This window comes from Gymnodraco acuticeps, unplaced genomic scaffold (genome assembly GCF_902827175.1).
Source record: "Gymnodraco acuticeps unplaced genomic scaffold, fGymAcu1.1, whole genome shotgun sequence".
Classification (NCBI taxonomy): Eukaryota; Metazoa; Chordata; class Actinopteri; order Perciformes; family Bathydraconidae; genus Gymnodraco; species Gymnodraco acuticeps.
Window position 1 is genome coordinate 434,081 of NW_022989778.1, and position 21,344 is coordinate 455,424.

General features: G+C 41.9%; 2 protein-coding genes across 5 annotated transcripts in view; one reads left to right on the plus strand and one right to left on the minus strand.

Moving 5' to 3' along the window:
• Positions 1–5,706, plus strand: part of extl3 (exostosin-like glycosyltransferase 3) — a 36,689-nt gene extending 30,983 nt beyond the window's left edge. The window contains exons 4-6 of the mRNA XM_034220361.1: positions 455–599; positions 712–840; positions 2,690–5,706. Of these exons, the coding sequence (XP_034076252.1) occupies positions 455–599; positions 712–840; positions 2,690–2,899 (484 nt within the window). The 3' untranslated portion in view covers positions 2,900–5,706. The remainder of the gene's footprint in view (positions 1–454; positions 600–711; positions 841–2,689) is intronic.
• The window catches only part of LOC117548856 (synaptotagmin-14-like), an 18,852-nt gene continuing 2,392 nt past the window's right edge, over positions 4,885–21,344 (minus strand). The window contains exons 2-11 of one of the 4 annotated variants that reach the window (XM_034220387.1): positions 20,522–20,569; positions 16,408–16,555; positions 15,495–15,531; positions 13,758–14,650; positions 13,393–13,530; positions 12,431–12,690; positions 10,630–11,067; positions 9,221–9,401; positions 8,809–8,865; positions 4,885–7,921 (exon numbers count right to left, since the gene is read on the minus strand). In XM_034220387.1, coding sequence (XP_034076278.1) covers positions 7,605–7,921; positions 8,809–8,865; positions 9,221–9,401; positions 10,630–11,067; positions 12,431–12,690; positions 13,393–13,530; positions 13,758–14,613 — 2,247 coding nt within the window. In that variant the 5' untranslated portion in view covers positions 14,614–14,650; positions 15,495–15,531; positions 16,408–16,555; positions 20,522–20,569 and the 3' untranslated portion in view covers positions 4,885–7,604. The remainder of the gene's footprint in view (positions 7,922–8,808; positions 8,866–9,220; positions 9,402–10,629; positions 11,068–12,430; positions 12,691–13,392; positions 13,531–13,757; positions 14,651–15,494; positions 15,532–16,407; positions 16,556–20,521; positions 20,570–21,344) is intronic. The other 3 variants (XM_034220397.1, XM_034220378.1, XM_034220407.1) reach the window with 3 other exon arrangements.

The window sequence follows — 21,344 nt, forward strand, 5'->3', positions numbered from 1 at the left end:
GCAAACAACAACAATTAAAAGTTCATTAAACATTTAATAATTCTGCCCAGTCATGTCTTAATTCATTCATTTAAAATGAGGAATTATAAACTGGATTAGAGCAACGTTTCATTATGAAGGAAATCACGTAGCAGCTGCATTAAAAATGTTTTAAATGTCATTGAGAGGAAGTGATGACATATATTATGAGATCCGGCAAACCTTTATCAGCCATTTATTTTATTAGCAGTGTGCTAATGCTTCATCACAAAGTAGCATGGGCACTATCGATTATTTTCAACATTAAAATACTTTTTAATTTCTCTGTTCTCTAATTTTCCTATTGCAAACTAATTGGTAACAAAAACCAATTATCCTTTAAAAAAACTAATGTTTTCTACGGTATTTTTCACTCTACAATTCCCACAAACAAGAGTTGTTTTAAAGGAGAACTTCTGCTGACTTTGTCTCACAGAGTGTGGCGCGAGGCCAGAGATCGCATCGTGGGTTTCCCCGGGAGGTACCATGCGTGGGACGTGAACCATCAGTCCTGGCTCTACAACTCCAACTACTCCTGTGAGCTCTCCATGGTCCTGACCGGAGCTGCTTTCTTCCATAAGGTCAGACCTTGAACTCATCATCCCCCCAAAAAAAACATACACCATGCAGCCAAATGTATCTCGTCTCATAGCCACATAATTGACTTGTCCCCTGGTGTTTGTTTTGATGTAGTACTACGCCTACCTGTACTCCTACGTGATGCCCCAGGCTATCAGGGACATGGTGGACGAGTACATAAACTGTGAAGACATCGCCATGAACTTCCTGGTTTCTCACATTACCCGAAAACCTCCCATCAAGGTCAGTGACGGGGCATGCAGTCCAGCATCTGTGATCTTTGTGTCTCCTGCAGGCACCATGTATTTATATTTTTTCCCACTTAGCCTCGCCATTACTCAAACTGACATATCCAATATTGCACACAAATGATAAATCAAGAAAAAACAAGATCGAATTGGTGCGCTATTCCTGATTTTCAACTGGATTTTTATCGGAAGGACATTTATTACCTTAGGGCATATTTATGGCTAGACAAATAATTATAGCCATCACAGCATGGAAGCTGTTGGAGCAGAAATGTTATTGCAGCCCTGGGTTTAAGTTATTTTTGATTTAGTGGTGTTAATATTCAGGGGTGTTTCATTGGGGAATTAAGGACTGCTTTGATGGAGTGTGTTGTGCATGACAGCAATTCGCTGCCAGGAATAAGCCTTGTGAATAATGAATTTGGGGCAAGTTTTAATGTGGAGTCAAATAAAACAGAAAATAAATGACTTTTTATGAATCACTGCTGATGAATTAACATTCAAACTCAGTTTTTAGGATTTATTTCTGTATCCTGCCCCCTATTTGCATTTTACATATGCAGTTAACAGCTACATGATAACTGGGGCAGATTTACTACTTAAAATAATGATTTACCTTTTAAAGATATTGTTCCATCATTTAGACAATGAAAGACAAAGGCATGACATGTTTTGATAGCTAGCTGTTTTTACTAGCAAAGCAAAAAGCTGTTGAGCTAATCAGCTCCCTAATCAGTTTTAAAACTCCACCTCTGGCTGACTTTTTAATTTTACAAGCTGATCCATTTTAGTCTTAACATTTTTTTAAATTTAGAATAATAATAATTCATGGTATTTATTTAGCGCTTTTCCAAGTGCTCAAAGTACAGTATATTACATGTTACTGTCTTGCCCAAGGACACAGTGACATGCTGACGGTGTCATGGTGTTGTCTTAAAAGACTGAGGCTTATGCTGATGGGTCCCAATCAAGAAGATGGCATCCTCAACTCATGCTCGTCCATGAAACTAATAAATGGCATTTTTATTTTATTTTGTAGTGTATTGTAGATAATTCTAAGGAGTGTTTTTGTTATCCTACATTGCACCATCTCTTCCTACAGCAGCATTAGGCGCGTTCACACCGCAGTACTTTTCCCACTTTAGTTCTGATATAGTTCCGAAATGTTGCGTTCATACCAAAAAGAGCCGGAACTAAAATTAGTTCATGAGAACCTTTTCACCCCCTTTTCCGTCCCTGCTAGAGAGCAGGTACTTTCGTGGGAGAAAAAGGTTCCTATGTCTGATTGGCTGGGCGGATTGCAAACCACGCCCCGTAAAACTCCCAAAAAGTTTTGTGAAGCCGCCATTTTATTATCCTCGCATTAGCATTATTAGCATTAGCCCAGCGCAGAAACGCAGAGAGACTAACTTATGGCAACACAAAATAAAACATGGGAGCGGTGGAGATGAGGAGGTGTCGGCGTTCTGGCGATTTACTCGGAAGGCTTCAGTAGAAGCTGCTGGGACTCCCAGCAGCTTCTACTGAAGCCAGTCCCCAACTCCGGGGACTTCCGGCCGGGGACTTTGGGCGGCAGTATACGGCGTGAAGTGGTTTGCGGCCTGCCAGTAAACCCAAAGCAGAAGAAGAAGAAGTGACGTCAGCGGCTTCATTTGCCTAATCCTCCCCCAGGGACTTATTCCGGTGTGAACGCGATCTGTACTTAGTTCATGAGAACTAAAGAGTTCTCATGAACTAAGTTCTGATTAACCTTTGTGGGAAAAGTACTGCGGTGTGAATGCGCCTATTGTGCTGTGAAATACTGCCTACACATATGACTATACTGTCTCTTTGTCCATCTTTAGGTGACGTCACGTTGGACTTTCCGCTGTCCCGGCTGCCCTCAGGCCCTTTCACACGACGACTCCCATTTCCACGAACGCCACAAGTGCATCAATTTCTTCGTCAAAGTGTACGGCTACATGCCGCTGCTGTACACACAGTTTCGCGTGGACTCTGTGCTGTTTAAGACTCGTTTGCCCCACGACAAGACCAAGTGCTTTAAGTTCATATAGCACCGGGCTGAGTGGCCCAGCAAAGAGCCAAAAGCAGAGAGGGTTGAAGGACTGGAAGTATTTAAAAGAACAGCAGCTCCCTCTGCACGCAGTGATGAAGATGGATGGACTGCCAGATAAATGCACAAAGGAAAAGTTGGTGGTGAGGAGATTGCCCAGGGGGGAGACAAGACCTTTAAAGCTGTTGGCTGGGTGGTCTAATCCACAACTCTACTGGAAATGTGAAGAGTGGAAGCTGAAAGGGACGACTGCCAAGAAAATGAGCCTTTTCAGTGGATGTCACTCTTCCTTTTTCATGTTCTTCAATGACGCTCAATCATCAACCACTACAGATGTCTTTTGCACCTCTTAACGGTCGCCGAGGAAAGAGGACGGTTGTACAGACGAGTGTACATTAACTCTACCTTACAATGGAGCTGTAGCTGCTTCACTGACGGACTGATGTCATGCTGCGCTCGCCAGCCGCCTGTCGACAGCTTCAGCTGGGAGGGCATCAGCAGCACATCGCTGACACTTCGATTTTTTTCATTTTCACAGTAACAAACTGTACTTGTACGCAAGACGAGCACTGAGGGTCAGAGGTATTTTATTGGAAAATCTTCTTTTAAATCTAAATGTGTAAATCTTTTTTGATGGACAAACTTTTTCCAGATCCTCCGCCTGTTGGAAATCAGACACAAACTCATTGGTTCGAGAAGGAAACGGGGGCTCGACTGAAGACTTTGGCCCAATCATGTTTAGTATTGTCACATGTTCAAGAAGGAATTCACTTCAGTGGTCACCATAATGCCTCAAATCTGTCATGGAAACCAGCCACCATCTTGTCATTTTGTTATGCTTACAGGATCCGCACTCTGCGACGAGTGTTTGAAAATGGCCTGTTTTTTATGCTATAGGGTGTTTGTAAAACTGGTCTGAGATTCAAGTAGTCATGTTTTAAATGTAATAATGATAACCAGCCAATGGTTACAATGTCCCTTACTGAGGTGCAACCAAGTCATGAATCACTGCTGCCAAAATCAGAAAATGAAAATGTTTGGATGTCTAATTAAAGTTGTAATTGTAAAGAAGGATACATTTAACACAATTAGGATAATATACAAATAAATAAAAAAGATTAAAGGGAGTAGCTTGACGTTTTAGGAAATACAATGATTTGCTTTCATGTGCAGAGTTAGATATTTACAGCTCTGAAATCTGTCAACTTAGCTTAGCCTAGCTTAGATTAGCATAAAGAATGGAGACTGGTTGAAAAACAACTAGCCTGTCTCTGTCCTTGACTCGTACCAAAATCTGCCTCAGTATCTTTGAAGCGCACTTACTAATGTGTTTGTTAAATCCAAACAAAACATAAGGTGTAAACATGACAAGCTGTTTAGCTGTTTCCAGTTGTTGTGTTTTGCTAAGCTAACCGGCAACAGGCTAAAGCTAAGCCTTATATTGAATTAATAAATAGTATCATCTTACTCACCAGACCGTAAATAAGTTTTCCAACATTTCAAACTACTCTCTTTAATATATTTCCAGTTATAGCGCTGCGACAGATGTAATAGAAATGTCCCGCCATGTTCATGCCTCCTGTATAGATCTCTCCCGGCTCAGACAGAAACGTCACTTTAGTGTCGCCATATTGGTTCCACTTTGTTTGTTTTTTACCATTGCTTGATGAATGTTTTCTTTGCCAAATAGGTACGATGTCTGCTGCTTCAGAGCATTGTTTCGGGTGCAGCGTGTAAGTGGTTGCAGTCTGGTACATCCATTTCCACTCTGCATGGTACTTACGTTCAGAAGGCGATCCATTGGAGCCCTTTCCATCATGTATTATAAGTCCAAAGTCCTTTATTTGATCAGACTTTAAATCGTGTAATCTGAACAAAACATTAACCTAAAAACATACCTTTTTAAAAAACAATTTAATGATGCTTTCCCCCAAATAAGATTCTAACTGTGAGGATGCTTTTATGAAACAGAAACTCTCACAAGTCCATGGTTCCTGTATATTTATTGAATATATTATTAAGAAAGATTTTTTAAAACTGATGACACATTCAATAAAATAACAAAACATTGTAGTTCATTATTCCTTATCCTTAAGAAGTCCCAACAGGACTTAGCCGTATATCTTTATTACATTACCAAGGAAAACTAGCTTGTGCCACTAAATGCTTGAGAGGGAACCTAACAGACCTGAGAGCAGCACTCAGGCAGGAAAGTGTTTTATGGACGTCAAGATGTCCTGGTTCTTAGGAAGGTCAACTTGAAACAGAATGTCATAAAATGAAAAGAAGCTTCTGGCACAGTCCTAAAGTGTCTTTGAAGCCAAATCTCTACCTGAACCAGGTGGCTGCTGCTGCTGCCTCAAAACCATTACATTAGGCATGTTAGGTAAACAGGGTAACGAGCCAGATTCCTAATTACACAAGTCTAAAATGGAAATGTGCACTCGTGCTGCACCAGACTTTAAAAACCAGCATGTCTTCTCACCTGAACGCTTTTATTGCAGCTCCTAGGGGCCTCATAATTACCTGTCCTGGGGCATAAATGGGATTAGATGGTATTTTTTTGGAAGTCAGTACCTCCCCCCTCTCCTCCAGGATATGTGGCACAGCTGGTTTTCCATGGCCTGGGGCAGGATACTTTCCCCCTGAAGGCTGCGGTCCCTCTGCTGGGTGTTGGGTGAAACTATGTGTGATCCAGGGTGAGGGTCCGCCTCCAGCCCCTTGCAGCGCTGCCTGAGCTGTGATGACAGCGTCAGACATACCATTGAAGGCCAGATTAATGGAAATAAAAACATTGTTAAAACAGTATCTGACGTATAGCCTCGTTCTTTTCTTAACTTTTACAAAACACACTCCTGCACGTTGAGTATTTGATATGTCCTAAAGATAGGAAGAGGGAATCTTGAGTTTTTGGTAATGTTTAAATCCCCCCAGTTTCTTTGATGAAAGGATTGATACCACTGTCTGGTCTGGGTAGTACAAATGAAACTGCCTAGCTTATAGCTACTGAGATAAGTCATTTTAAGAAGCTATCTCGTAATTTTTGAAGTATTTTTTGGGCAGAAATGGGCTTCCACAGTTGACTTAATGCTAAATAACCCAGCTGCTGTCTGTAAGCATATTTATCATACTGGCATGAGATTGGTCAGTCGTTTCCCAAAAAGTGGAACTAAAGGGTTGTAAATGCTGGTAACGCACACATTGTGCTTAGAACAAAATGCCATTCTAATGAAAACACTCCAGTGGCTGTGATTCCCATCTCTGCAATCAAAAGCCATGTGTTTATCTCTCAGGAATGCTAGACATCTGGTTTATATCTTATAATGAATTTAATTGAAAATGTGGCTCTGCAGGAACTGTCAGAGGGAAGTGTAGCTGCAGGGCCCCGAACCCAGAGGACGGGGTCATGTCTGACATCACTGAGACGAGAAAAATGCATCCCACACCCCTCAGCTTCAGCCAGAGGAGAGAAGAGGGAGGGCTTCATGCTTCAGCTTGAAACTCGGGGTGTGGCTGTGGAGTCTGCACTGATGTTTTTGGGGGGATTTTCTGACTCATAGCTAATGAAATTGGCTTTGTTCCAGATGCATGTAAAACCAGATTCCTCCCACTCCTGCACAATGTTTTAATTTATTTCCGCCTTTATTTAATTATCCTTCTATTCCCTTGTAATCAGAAAATGTTCCTTTTTAAATGTAATTTCATTCTGCCACTCCAGCTCACTTCACTGCTGTCAGCGGCAGCCCGGTTTATTGGACTGCGCAGGCTTTTGCATATCCCTCCTCAGCGGGAAGCACCATGTTTCTACATGAATGAACATGGCTGAGTTGTCAGAAGGCTGAATGGTGAAACAGGCTCAATCTGTACTACACAGGAAAGGAAGCTGCTCTTTGATACAGTGGCATGCAGGGCTGTGTCCAATTCTGAAAGAGACTCAGCGAGCGGAAGACAGAATTTCACTCCAGCTTAAAGTGGAGTTGGATGCATAGTGTAGCGAGTTATGCAACACCAAAATAAATCAAATAATAAAGTGTCTTTTTGTAGCACAAACCCCAGAGAGACACATAAATCTAGTAAACCATTTGACTGATAATCCAAAAACATAAAAGAGGGGAAATGATAAATGGATCTTGCATAATGTCATGTGCATGTAAACAATCTGTACAAAGCATAGCTTGTAAGCATAGTTGCAGCATGTTGTAGGCCCTTTTGTAACAGTCTTTTCGTTGCCTTCTCTTTTGTCAATGGCTATGACTGATAGAGAAATGTCTGGTATGCTGGTGGCAGCTTAAATCCAGAGAAGAAGAACAAGAGACAGGGAGGAGTCTGCTAGTCATGGACCGAGCTCTTTGGTCCAAGATTCAGAGACAGAAAAATGTGTCCTGTAAACAGTTACATGCAGACCTTGCTGTAGGCAGAATTACTGGAAAAAACCACTCCTTCTTTTAAGTTCAGTAATGATAATGTCATTCATTCTCAGTCTGCCTGCCTCTGCATTTTTCTCTGTCAATAAAAGGCTGGCGCTGAAGCTTCCACCTCCGCCAATAAAAGTCTGTGGCAGATTAAAGGGTATTCATGCAGTCTCTGGCAGTGAAACCCTACACACCTGTACGCAGCGCACACACATCCCTCCTGGTGCTTCTGCTACCCCCCCTTGAAACTCTGGGAATGTTGTAAAATCTCAGTCTTCTCGAATCTTCCGCCCCCTATGTGTTGGTCAGTGTGTGCCAGTGGCAGACCTGCTGCCCCTCCGCCTCCTTCATCTCTGTCCAGTGGGCCTGCTGGTCCTCGCTGGTGCTGTTGAGGCCCAGGGAGACGCAGCCCAGCCGCTCCCTGGGCCTCATGCTGCTCCGCCGGCAGAACACCGACAGCACCAGAGACACCTCGGACAGCTGGAAGAGCGCCACCTGGAACAGGAAGGTCTCCTTGTAGGTGGGGTTGGGCTGCCCGCGGCACACGGCAGTCTTACACTTGGACATCTCCTTCCCCTTGGAGTCCAGCATGGTCAGCTTCACGTAGGTGTCTGAAAGAGAGCGGGCAGAGAGAGCCATCCAGTGGAGGGATATCAGTACTGCAACAAACGGAGGCAGAGGGTTTAAATATTGATTTAATATCTTGTGATTTAATCGAGAGTTTTCAAAGTGTAAGACGGGTCTCCCCAAGGGGTCTCCAGACAGAGTCAGAGAAGCAAAAATATTACATAAACTATCCAAAAATAATTGAAATTACCCTAAATGTGATTAGATTTAAGAGATAACCCAGAGATAGATCCGTTTTGGGGAGGTTTCTCCCACCTTCCAAGGATCAGAAACTAGTAAATTACCTTTTTTTTTTGTATGACATGTAGTGTAGAGATCATTCAAACAGCAATATTAGGCTGTTTTTCCTCAATTGCTGAGTATGTATAGGGTCCAATAACATAGTCATGGTCCCATAGGCAACCAGAAATGTAGTTAAGAAGAAAGCTCTGGATGGGTGAGGAGGTTTCTTTGTCCAAGCTTTACCTGAGTGGAGGTCTCATACTTTGAAAAGCCCTGCTATAATCAAAAGTCAGTGATTGTACATTAACATAATGTTTTGTTTTTTTTAAAGAGTCGGTTTAAACAAATATATTTATCAATTACCCATGTTGGTACCTATGAAGAGAGAGTTAACTTTATTTGCTAGATTGTTTAGATATCTCTGTCTTTTCCATTTCCATTGTGGTGCTTACAGCATTAACAGTAACATTTTAAACAGATCCACATACTTTCCTTTCAAAATGAGTGTCCTTGTTACTCTAACAATCAACATATATCACTGTGGACAGTTTTCAAGTCCTTAAACCTTTTTAGAACAAAACCTGAACATATACCGTTCACATATGTCTAACCATGATGTCTAACTACAAGTCATTCACTGCTGACTTACCTCTCATGACATAAAGCTGCCCCCCAACAAAGTGTTTAACACAACAGAACAGACCGTCTGTGGCACACACACCACGGCACACACAGTTAGAAGGAAGAAAGAGAGGAAACAGTTTAAAGATCGAGATACACCACAAGGTCAGCTTCATGGGAACTCTGACACACAGCGATTGTTTCAGCATTATGGCTTTAAGCACTTTGGTTCTTAAAAAGCAGTTGTTGTTGCCAGGAAACATTACAAAATGTAATGGTGGTAATTAGTTTTTTTTAACATGCTGCTGGGAGCCTTGCCCATCTGTTTTGCCAAACAATTGCTGAGTGTGATCTGCACACTTTGGGGAAGCAACATTACATTTTAAAGAAAGGAAGTTGTCACAGAGTAAAAGGTTTAACGTGGAAGCTTTTGTACGCACTGACGGGTTTTTCCGACGCCGGGGTTTTGAAGTGGCTTCCCTGGACGACCTCAGCAGATAACTGTCCCGTGGCAGAGTTGTAGAGCAGACCCAGCAGGAGCTCCGGCAGGGAGGAGTCTTCAATGGAGCGATAGGACAGAGCTCCTGCGCTGCGAGAAACACTCACCACAGAGCCACAACCCTGGTAACAACACACACACACACACACACACACACACACACACACACACACACACACACACACACACACACACACACACACACACACACACACACACACACACACACACACACACACACACACACACACACACACACACACACACACACACACACACACACACACACACACCACACACACACACACACACACACACCACACACACACACACACACACACACACACACACACACACACACACACACACACACACACACACACACACACACACACACACCCACACACACACACACACACACACACACACGGAGTTACTCAGGAGTAGACAGAAGGCATCAGTGGGATATTTTACAGTATGTTAAAGTAAGTCTTCTTTCATTTGGCGCTTCAACCAGGATAACAAATTACATTAAGAACTTTTTAGCCGAATGAGCAGCTTCGTTCTAGTAACGGAGGTCAGGCGTTCCAACACTTTCATTCACACAGAAATATCGAGATTTATTACCATGACAGTTTTGTACAGAATTTGCTTCTAAACCCTACAGATTTTTGTAATCCTCTAATTGTGCTTCCCGTGCCACCATTTGGGGCTTCAAACAACATTTCTACAGATAATTATTGGATAAACTATCATGATATTTGGTACAGATATTTATGTTCTCTTCAGAATTTATCGCAAAAAATGTGTCGATCCCCAGACGTTACATTTAAGGACTGGGCCACCTTGACCCAGTCCTTCATTTACTGATCTCTATCGTTGATATTCGGATAAAGGAGTCATTGCAGTCAAATGTAGCAATGAATGATGAAATGAAGCCCCTAATCTTTAACACAAGAACTGAACCTTGTTTAAATAATGAGAAGACTCATTTACAACGTATGATTAGTTGACTAATAAATGTAGAAACAGCAACTATTTTGATAACGCAAAAATGCCCAACATTGGTTGGTTCCACTCCCTCCTCCTCCTGCTTGTCTTACATGATGTTATATTGATTGTTAATCGGGCTGTTGGTGGAACAAAAAACATAGACGTCACATTGGGCTCTTAGAAAATCCAATAAGTATGTTTCACAGTTTCATAATTTTATAGATCCAAAAATGAATTGACTAATAAATACATTTTCAATATATTCTCAGGTCTTCAGTTGGGATGTTCGTTGTCAAACTAAATCCCAGTGCTTCAGATGAAACTGTGCCTGGATAGAAATGTACAAAGTGTTCTCACCGTGAGCTCAGAGCCCTGCTCCAGGGTGACAGGCAGCGCGATCTTCCCCTGCAGGTTGAGCTTAGTCAGGTAGAAAACCTTCTCTCCCAGGACCTTCTCCTTTTTCATCCTCCTGATGCTGTACAGGCGGAAGCGCACGGCGTAGTCCCCGAGGGCGTCCTGCTCCACCCTGGAGAACTTAAATGTTTCTGTGAAGATGGGACACGGCCCCTTCTGCACGCCCGTCTTGGCTCGCTGCTTCTTGGTGGGCAGCAGGACGAGGTGGACCTGCCAGGCGATGTTTCCCGTCTGTTTCAGAGCGGGGATGTCTGTCGCCGCGGTGACCGTGACGGCCAACCACTGCTCCCCGGAGTCGTACTCGAAGGCCACGTCCAAGGTGCCGTATTTGGCGAATGGCTCCGGCTCGTAGGCGGTGGGGAGGTGAGGACCGGAGCCGTCCTGAGCGAATGAGAGAATCAGTAGTAAAGACACGGTTAGAATAAAAGAGGAGGGAGTCTGAAGTGTTAGAGGCACCTTTATGATCATCCTCCTCTTCCTGAATAGTATAAGGTCAGATAATATACTTACTGTATGTCACTCAAATATTTTTAGATAAGAGGTGAGATAACATTGTCACAAAAAAGACTCTATTTTTGCTACTGTCTTTCTGTTTAAGGCTTGTAGGTGTTTATGGATTTCCTTCATAATAAATAAAAAGAAAAGACGGATCTGACGTATTTTTCTCCCACATTCAAAAGCTCTTGTGTTCCCTGATGCAAAACATATGAGTTCAGCACTGTTTGCGAGAAGTAGAGGTCAGAAAAGGTTTTGGCAATAGAAAGAAAGTAAAAAAACAGAAATTAACCTTGAACGCCCCTCACGTTAAATAGTAAAAACAATTAAGATAAGGAGCAAATTTGGGGATTTTTTGTCCTATAAGATGTTTTTAGCTGTTTTTTATTTTCTAAATAATAACCCTAAACAAGTTTCCAGATGCACTTCTGAAAGATATAGAATATATAATGATACTTAGGAGTCAGATTTGAAACGCTGATGCTGGAGCATCCCTCATCCCCTGTCTCCTTATGTTGAGATGACCTGAACTGTAACTGACACTGTAACCTAAGTAACATTTTAACAGTAAACAAACCATGTAATTACAGTAGTGCTCTTAACATAAATATGTTATAAGCTGGCAATAAGGAGGGCTTTAACACTTCAGTCATGGTGAACTACAGGGCAGTTAAAGGGGTAAATATACAGTATATTACTACCATTAAAAGAGGTGTAATGTGCTGCTTAAAGGTCCTCATCAATATATTATAGGTCTCAGATAAATACAGAACATGTCTCTGAAGTGTTTGGCTCCAAACACCAAACAGATCATTGCAGCATTACCCATAATCCCCTCTGTTTCAGCCCTGTTTCCAAAGTGCTGATTCTCAGTCTGTTACTTTAGATGAAAATAAGGAGCCCCTCCCCACGCCCCTCTGAGAGAGATTTGGTTAAAAAGAACACAATGGTGCTCTAGGAGGAGATTCAGGTGATAAGGTGGGGGGGGGGTTACCTCAGTTGGTGATTGGCTAATGGTTACACAAGCCAAAAAATTGTTATGACATCATAAAGTGGCCAAAATCTGATCAGCTCATTTTCAGACAGGTTTTATATAAATGGATCAGAAGAAAAAGAGAGAGAATATCTTTTGCTGAAACGTTCAGAATCTCTTTCCACAGAGGGGACACATGTTGATGTAGAAAATACATGATAAAGTGGATTTTTCACAATAGGTGACCTTTAAAGGCACAGAGAGCGTTGGCCTCACCTCTGGTCCCAGAACAGCCGTGCTGTCACTGGGGATGTCCTCCTCACAGTTTTTGTTGAGGTAGCTCTCAGTGTCCTGGTCAGCGCTGGCCTCACTGGAGCGGGGGCTGTCGCAGCGCTGCGCCGAAGACCCCCTGCGGACCCCTCGCTCTGACCGCGATCGAGAGGACACGCGCCCCCCCGAGCCCTCGTCCTGGTAGGGAGGAGGCCGGGGCTCGCCGAGGGACGAGTTCTTCTTTATTCTCTGGATGCTGTTGGCTACTTTTAGGACAGTGACAGAGAGAGAGGGGACGGGGGGGAGTAACGGGATACGAGAGAGCGGTGTTACCCGAGATGTATTGTGCTCTGTGGAGGAATTCATTATGTATGCAACATACAGTCCACCAGAGAGTCAGGTTAACCTCTTAAACTGTGCCGCACACATGGGTGAGCCCATCTTTTTTGAGCTAATACAGCCTAGATTCATCAAACTCAAACAATCGTTTTTATTGTTAATTCTCCAAAGTTTTAATGGTTTATGTAATTTAACGTAATGATGAAGCAACAACAAATCAACTCATAATGTATGTTTGTTGGAAAAATAGACAATGGTTAACTGTATAATGTTACAATGACAATAAAAGGAATAGTCAAACATCCCTTGAAATGTGGTATAACTCTTCTCCTCTATCTCACTGCGGGTATTTACCACAATGTGAAACTATTGATTTAGAATAACACATAGAAGCAGTAAGATAAACACATATCTATCGGATAATAGTGTTACATCTGTTTTTATATTTCTTATTGTGGTATATTACTGCCCCCAGAATTAAACTATCTGTATGTGTTATATGTTTGCAGTCCTTAATGGTTTTCTTTATTTTCTATTTAATACATAAGCAGTGTGTCTCTTATGTAGTGTGACATATATGTTCTTCACCGTATGTGCTCAGGTTAAATACCATGTTGCCCCCCTCTCACCTCGTCCGCTGGAGGCTTCACTGCTGTAGCCCCCCTGCTCTGTGGACTGTTTGCTCTTGTTGCTCCACGCTGAAGTCTTGTTCTGTGGAGCCGCGTCCTCGGGGCCTTTCTCCTCCTCGCTGTCGGATAAAACTCCCTCTGGACAGAAAACACGGAGACTCTTGTTCAAACATTACATTTCTCTCACAAAACACAATGTTTGCAATGTTTAAATAAATGCAGGAGACAGGAACAACGACGCAGATGCTGAAACTGGCACTCAGCACGCTGGAAAGTTGAAGAACTTCAGTTAAAAAATCTAAATATTTAGTTTGAGAGAAAAGTAGAAACGGAGGCGGTGACATAGAAGCAGCACACCATCTAACCTTTGTTTGCTTTCTTTTTCTTCTTGCTCTTCTTCCCTTTCGCCTTCTTTTTCTCCACATCCGAGGCTTCGTCTGAATTCCTCCCATCATCTTTCGTTTTTTTCTTCTTCTTCTTCTTCTTGTCTGACTTCTTCTTTTTCCCTGTTGTTGAAGACTTGGTCACTTCAGCTTCTTCCTCGTCATCTCCCTCTCTCTCAAGGCTGTCCGCCACCTCCTTCTCTTCTTCTCCGTCTTCTTTTTGCTTTTTCTGTTGAGGACGAGGTGATTCTTCACAGTCATTCTCTTTTTTCTGATCGATGGAGTTGTCTCCGCCATCACTCCCCTTTCGATTTTGTCCACAATCAGTTTTCTCTAAAGCATCCTCCTCTTGATCTCCGTCTTTGTCTTTCTGTGCCTTGGCTTCTTTCTCCAGCTGCTTTTCTCTCCGTTCTCTCCTCCTCTGCTCTTTCTTCTCCTGCTGCTCCTTCTCCTCATTCTTCCTCTTCCCTTCCTCTTCCAACTCGGCTTCTGTCCTTTTAACTCGCCAGCATCCGTCCCTCCATTCCCACTCCGGCTGGTTCGGAGCGGACTCGGCCTCATTGTTTTCCCCGGATTGGTTGGTCTTTGATCCGGTGTTGCTGGCCTTGCTTCTTCCTTCCTGTGCTGTGGAAGTCTGACCCGACTCCTGCCCGTTGTTCTCCCCATCGTCCACCTTGTTGATGATGGTGGTGACCTGCTCGGTGAGCTGGTCGCTGACGGCGTACGTGGCGTCGCTGACGGCCGTGGCCAGGTCGTCCACGCGGCTGGTGACCGAGTCCAAGAGGGAGGAAATGTTGACAGTGGGGAGGTTCTGCTGGAAACTCTTGAAGAAGGCCATCTCTCAGCCGGGGACGCTAGATTATCTCATCAGAGCGCTGATAGGACATGTGGTTGTTAGCAGGGTGTGGAGCCAGCATCACAATGTGAGCTGAGATCAACACGTATATACTAAACAATACTCCTAAGATTGTTATACTTTTTTTGAAGCAAGAGCTATCTTGTTTTCTCATGTTTAATTATTTAACCACAATAACATTTACATTCATTTATAAACCCGGCGTAGCTGCAGTTCAAAAAATGTTACTCAACTTAAACACGTTTTTTCTCATTCTCAGTGTTGCTCCCCAAATTCTAACTGTTTATTTCAGACTGAGTGTTTCCTATGCTGCCCAGTACCTTGCAGATATATTCTCATTTTTGATCCTGTATATCAATCTTTTGGGGTTTATCGAATAGCAACGCACTTTTTGATCACAAGGTTATTGATTGTCAACAAATGAAGCTCAAGTTCAACCAGGAAGACCGTCTTTACTCTTCATGTATTTCTATTCCTACGCAACTACTCTCTCTCCTCTCAACAAGTGACCGGGGGCGTCACTCTTCAGCTTAACCAATCACTTCGCTCTATTCCCAAGAGCCTATCATAACGCTCTGTCAAACCTTTTAAATCTGCTGACAGCAGCTGTCATTTCAGGTGACTCGACGCAACCCTCCTCCACCCTTTTCACCTCCTGTCCCTCTGAATCCAGGGTCAAGTTAAGCCCCTCCCCTTCAGAACGACCCAACTATCCATTCACCACCACCAGTGTCTAGACCCCAGGGGGGTTTCATCGGATCGGCTCTACCCTCCCGAATGATACTTCCTGCACAACGGGGCCTAATCGCCAAAATCACCATTACATTCATTTGTGTATCTGCGCAATAAATATGTATTCTTACATCAACACCGTCCCTCCTGATTGAAGCAGCAGCTGATCTGTTATGGAGACAGATACATTAATATTGATACTGCATTATTTGTAGGCCTACTGTAGATATGCAAACCACCTGCAACAACAACACCAACAGTGGCTCTAAAATTAATCATGTTTGTTCATAAAAACTGAATTATGAATGAATCACAAAATCATTTGCGATCCATTCATAGTTCAGATTTAGCTTTTCACACATCTTGGCTTATTCAGGACAACTATACAGCTGCAAAGCTCAGCATACAAACACATATGAAACCACTATTGGGACACATTGCACGCAAAAGTCCAATAAAATAAGTGTCAAAACCCACTTCTTTATGTGCGTATTGGATTGGGTCTTATTGCCTTTACGCCTACACAACTGGAGCTTATTTAATGTTCCTCTATGAAAGGATGGGGACCTTACGGTGGTGCTCTGAGGATGCAACTGAATAAGAAATAAAGTAATTCGCTTATCATGATCTTTTTGTGTTTGATGTTTCCTGTTTTATTTTGAAATGCAATTGAAATGTTTGCCTCGTCTGCTTTTAATTCCTGTCTTTGTGTGTTTTGCTGCCTTTGTAATTGCCCTGATTCTTTCCACCTGTGTGTGAGCTCCTTGCCTCCCCTGTGCCTTTACTTGCCCTCAGCTGTTTCTTGTTAATGTAATTAGTCATGTCACTATATACGCCTGCGTTGCTTTTTCAGTCCGTCGGCTATGTTCCCGTCTGTTTTCCCTGAGGTCCTTTTGTTCCTGATCTTATTCCTCCAGCTCCCTGGTCTGTACATCTTCAGTGTTTCTTTGGAAGAGGACATGTTTTGCACAGAATAACTGAATTATCTTCCTAATGTGTGTGTAAATGCAGCCACTGTGGTCGGTCTGTGTGTGTGATGAGTACCTGGATGTCTGTTCTTTAAACCTGTTGAGATGTGACAGGTCGTCAGGACTCGCCACTGACAGCTTGTTGCTGAGGTAAAGAAAAAACAGAGCCATCACCGCCATGAAGGCTGTAATGGAAGACAGGACACCCAGAAGCTCAGGAGAGACTGAGGAGGAAACAGAAATAAAGGGAAGGGAGGCGAGGCGGGGGGGGGGGGAAGGAAAGACAGACAGGAAAAAGAGATAATGTAAAAATTAGACAAACATAATACTGATTATGGAGATATGTAACAGTTACATTTCTCGTGTTCTTAAGAGAAATGGCTGTTAATAAAAACAAACACAGATGGCTTCAAGTTTAAAGTAAAAAAAAAAGTACATCTTTCTGATAAGCATCTTATTTTGGAATCAAACTCCTTAAATCTTGCCCTGTCAGTGGAGCATAGTGTGTTTCTAAACAGTCAATGGTTGTTCCACTTCAACGGCACCACACAGTCTACTGCAGTGTATGTAGGCCAACCATACTGCATGTAACCATGCTGCTCTGCGCTGCTGATGTGCTATTTTTATGAGAGCCTCAAAGGAGCTGTATCTGAATTAAATGTGGACTAAACCAGCCAAACCGCACTGGGCCTGCACTTCATGTGTTAAAACGCAGACACACCACATCGCAATAGCTGGAGAAAAGGGGAAGTTTTATGGATAATGAAGCATGAACGATATTTCTAAAGACCAAATGCCCCAGTGGAAAGGGCAGCTTGTAAAATGAATACCCATAATATGTGGTGTCTGGTTTTTCAACACCAGTTTTTATGATCCCAGTTGACATTTTCAACAATGAATCCCTCAGTATTTTATTAGGGTCACCAATCTTGAAGGCTTTGAACACCCACACAGGTGTTTATTATTGACTGTTTACTAAACCTGTCCCCTGAGCAACCATGTTCTAATCGTAACTTAGCAACTGTAGGAGTGCTATAAATCTCCACAGTGCTTTGGTGGACCAAAACCAAAGAATAAAAGCTCTAAGAATTGGATTTGTGTGTTTGTTTGCTCTACAGGCCGCAGAAGATAGCATGTTCAGCTAATTAGCTTACTTGTCGCAAGAAAAACTTCGTTACTTCCAAGGCAGAGAGTTGTCATTGCTACATTAGTTTTGTTCCAGGATACGCTAGAAAAAAATGATAGTGATATTTATTTGCATCGTTCTTTGAATCAGAATTTAAATTTTTAAGCAAAACTACCAGAAATGTCCAAGTCCCAGCTTCTTCGTTTGAGTTATTAGAAGTTAATTTGACAGGGATCACATTCCATAATTTAATTACAGTAACATTGACAACATCATACAGTAGCTCAAAGCTTATTTTTCTCCTCAGTCCCCTGGCAGTTGTGAGGATTTGCTGTCATTGTTTTGCCTTATGTGTTGAACATTCGTAATCATAGTATTAAAAAAAAAAAAAAAAGACATAACTCTGGGAAACATAAGTTGACTTTTTCAAAAATGTTTGATGCTTAATAGATATAGTGAATTGACGGATTTAAGAAAATATGCAGCTGACAACTCGATTATCAAATGATGTGTAAGTAGCAGCCCTATAATAACATATATATTTAAAAAAACCAATGGTAATGCAGGCCAAATGTTGTACCATGTGTTTTATGGCCGGGGCTCATTTAAAAAACAACCATCACCTGTCACTGATTAAATTGGATTTCCCAGAGAGCACAAATGAGAAAGCAGGAGAGAAACATAAGAGTCATAGTTTCTCACCCCTCCCGACTACAGATTTAACTTATGGACTTGTTTCACCATGGCAACAGGCAGAGACCACTGCAGCCTGACAACTAGTGCTGCCGCAGAACTGCCAAAGTGATGAATGCTGAGAAGATGAGAAGTAGGAGTGAGATAAGAGAGAGGCGATGTGGCGGCAGGAGCTTACCTTTGCTAAATGAATATCCTCTTTAACACCAGCTGTTCCCAAAAAGCACTATTCTGCTGCTATAGAGAGTAAAAGATCTAAGACGAGGGGGAAAAACAAAGTTGTCCTGCTCTGAAGTAATCCGACATGTAATAGATCCCTCACACTTAAGTCCGTGCCAGCACTTTCCAGGCGTACGTATCAACTCTCACTGCAGACGGTGGTGGTGATTGAGCCAGAATGACCTCTGCGGCCATCGGGAACAGCGGCGACTTGTCAAAATGATCAACTCGTGGCCCGGAGTGTGAAGACACTTCATACGTGGCCCTGCTCTGTAAATGTCAACAAGAGCTGAATCATTTAGGTAACCTGAGGTAACCTGAAGCCTCCATCCATGTACACTGGCAAATTGAGTCATAGCGAGCAGCTCAACCATCAATCAGTTATTTCTCTGCTATAAAACCCATCATTATTTCTTTAAAACAGAGCACATTGAAGTCGTTTTCTTTTTTTCCCTCAGCCACTTTCCTTTCTCTCTATCTGTCTGAACAGAATGATCAAGAACACATAACTGAGTAAATATGTTGATTTGTCATGGCGTGTGAACTGATGCTGAACTCAGGATTCAATCTGCTCTTTTTCTACCAGGTAATGACTTCAGCAAGCAGACTAACAAACAACAAACACAGCAACTGAACCATTCAAAGTGCAAACAAGCAATGAACAATACCCTCAGAGAAACTTGAGTTCATTAGGATAAATAGTTTTTCTGACATAAAAAGAAGGGAAAGAAATGACTGTTGTTGTTATACATCTTTGCAATACATATATCCTCATTGTGGGCATAAATTATCCATTCATTTATAAATCTATTTACTTATCCAACTTTGAAGCTTTTGGATCAGTGCATGTTTAACTTTGAGTTTATAGGGTGTGCTTGTTTAAAAAAGTAGGTAGGCAATCTGGAAATGTTGCTTACACATGGACTTCTGATACGAAACAAAACCTTGATGCTGAATAAATCATGAACACAGCTGCTGCCTTTTGCTGAAGTAAACCTAAACTTGATACGGCGTGCATAATTCACAGGCGGTCATTATGCTTTCAGTAGTTTATCTAGAAACACTTTGTTTCCACCAAACCTCAGGTAAAACTGGATATAGCAATTGTTTTACTTTTAAAGTCATGTTGTGAAGTACTACAAAGCACGCACAGCATTATGCTCGGGATCAAAACAAACACACACAAAGTGATACAAGTTCTTGTTGTTTGAAGCAGGGATTAATGAGGTATTTATCCACAGTCTGTGTATTTTCTACGGTAGATGGCGATAAGCAAGCCACCAGTTTGGAGAAGCAGACAGGAGCCCCCACTGGACTATAACTCCCCACACACACTCAGATACTCAAATCCAGCACACTTTTTTTAGGCTGCTATGGACAATCTGCAATAAATGCATATTTTATGGACTATCTTGCACCAAAGATATTGATATTGAAGTGACTGTTATTTTGTATATATTGATTGTTGTGTTTTTTTATCTTAATGTGTGCATAATGTGTCTGTTGATTGAGTATATAGGATATACATATTTTATACATATTTGCATATTGCATAATTTTACATTCGGGATTGTTGGAAACGTCATTTCGATATCTCTGTCTGTAAACACGAACTGAGTAAGATTGACATTAAAGTTGACTTTGACTTGAGTACCAGCACATATGTAAAGCAATGGGACAGCAGTAAAACATATTTTTAAATAAAGGCCCTTCTTAAAAGAATATATATCAATTTAAGTGTATGCTATAATTAATATCTTTGTATAGCTTTACCTTGCTGTCATTTCTTTTTATAGGAAACTGAAGTTGTGAAGTGCTGGTCTACCCTTGCCATGTTGGTCAGTTTATTAGTGTTTTTTCTGGGTGTTTAAATGTTAATATTCTAAATATAACATACAGTTCCACTAATATTGTTTCTTTTAGGTGGCTAAATTAGATGTTGCTGCTGCCCCCATCCACAGTACATTGCCTAGCATCTGTGTTGTTACTTTGGTCTGTTTCTGCAAACTGAAAGCGTTACATCTATCCCCTGCAGGTACAGTAATACGCTGACTATGGATAAGTACCTCCTACAGAGCTGCTTCAAACAACCTGAACCATCCTTTTAATGCAGACACACAAGTGCAATGCTCGGTTGTAAACATGGCTTTACCTTTTCTTGCACAGATGAGCTCGTGAACACCACAGTTCCTCCCCCCTCCTGGGAGAGAGAAAGAAAAGTTGGGAGTCAAAGGTTATAAAGATGATTCCATGTACTGTAGAAACACATGTTCATTGCCTCAGGTTAGTGAAGCTGGCAGATGGTGCTTTGAATACAACTGATTAGCTGGAAAGAACTGAGAAGAAAAACTCACATTCAAATGGGTATGCAAGAACATCACATTAATATGAATGTGCCATAAGAAGGAGGTATTTTGTGATAGTAGAATATTTGTATATGCATGTTTGAGGGGCCTAGCTAAAGACTAATAGTTAAATATTTTGTATTCACTGTTTAATGTGAGTTAAGTTAGAAGATTTCAGAATTGGTTTTATTACCAAGTAGGTTTACTAGGATAAGGGCTGGGGACATCTCTAAGCTGTAGACCAATCACAATCGAGCCATCCAGCCAACCAATCAGAGCAGACTGGGCTCTGGTTTCAGACAGAGGGTGAAAGAGGTGCAGCACAGGCAGCCCTTTCTAAACATTAAAGCATGTAAACGTGTCACAGTAGATGCAAAAAACACAATTATGAAACCTGAAAATGATAAAAGGGCCTCTTTAAAGTCTTAGATTAAAATAAGCAGGGTCATGACCTAGGTGACCTCGATGCTTGAACCAGTTTGAACACTGTTACTATGAATATATCATCAGTTTAAGGCATATCTCACCTAATTATCACCAATTATTCAGATCCTTTTACATTATACAGAAATATGTTGAGGTTTTACTACATGTCACGATTTCCTTCACAATCCTCCTGAGCGCTAAAGG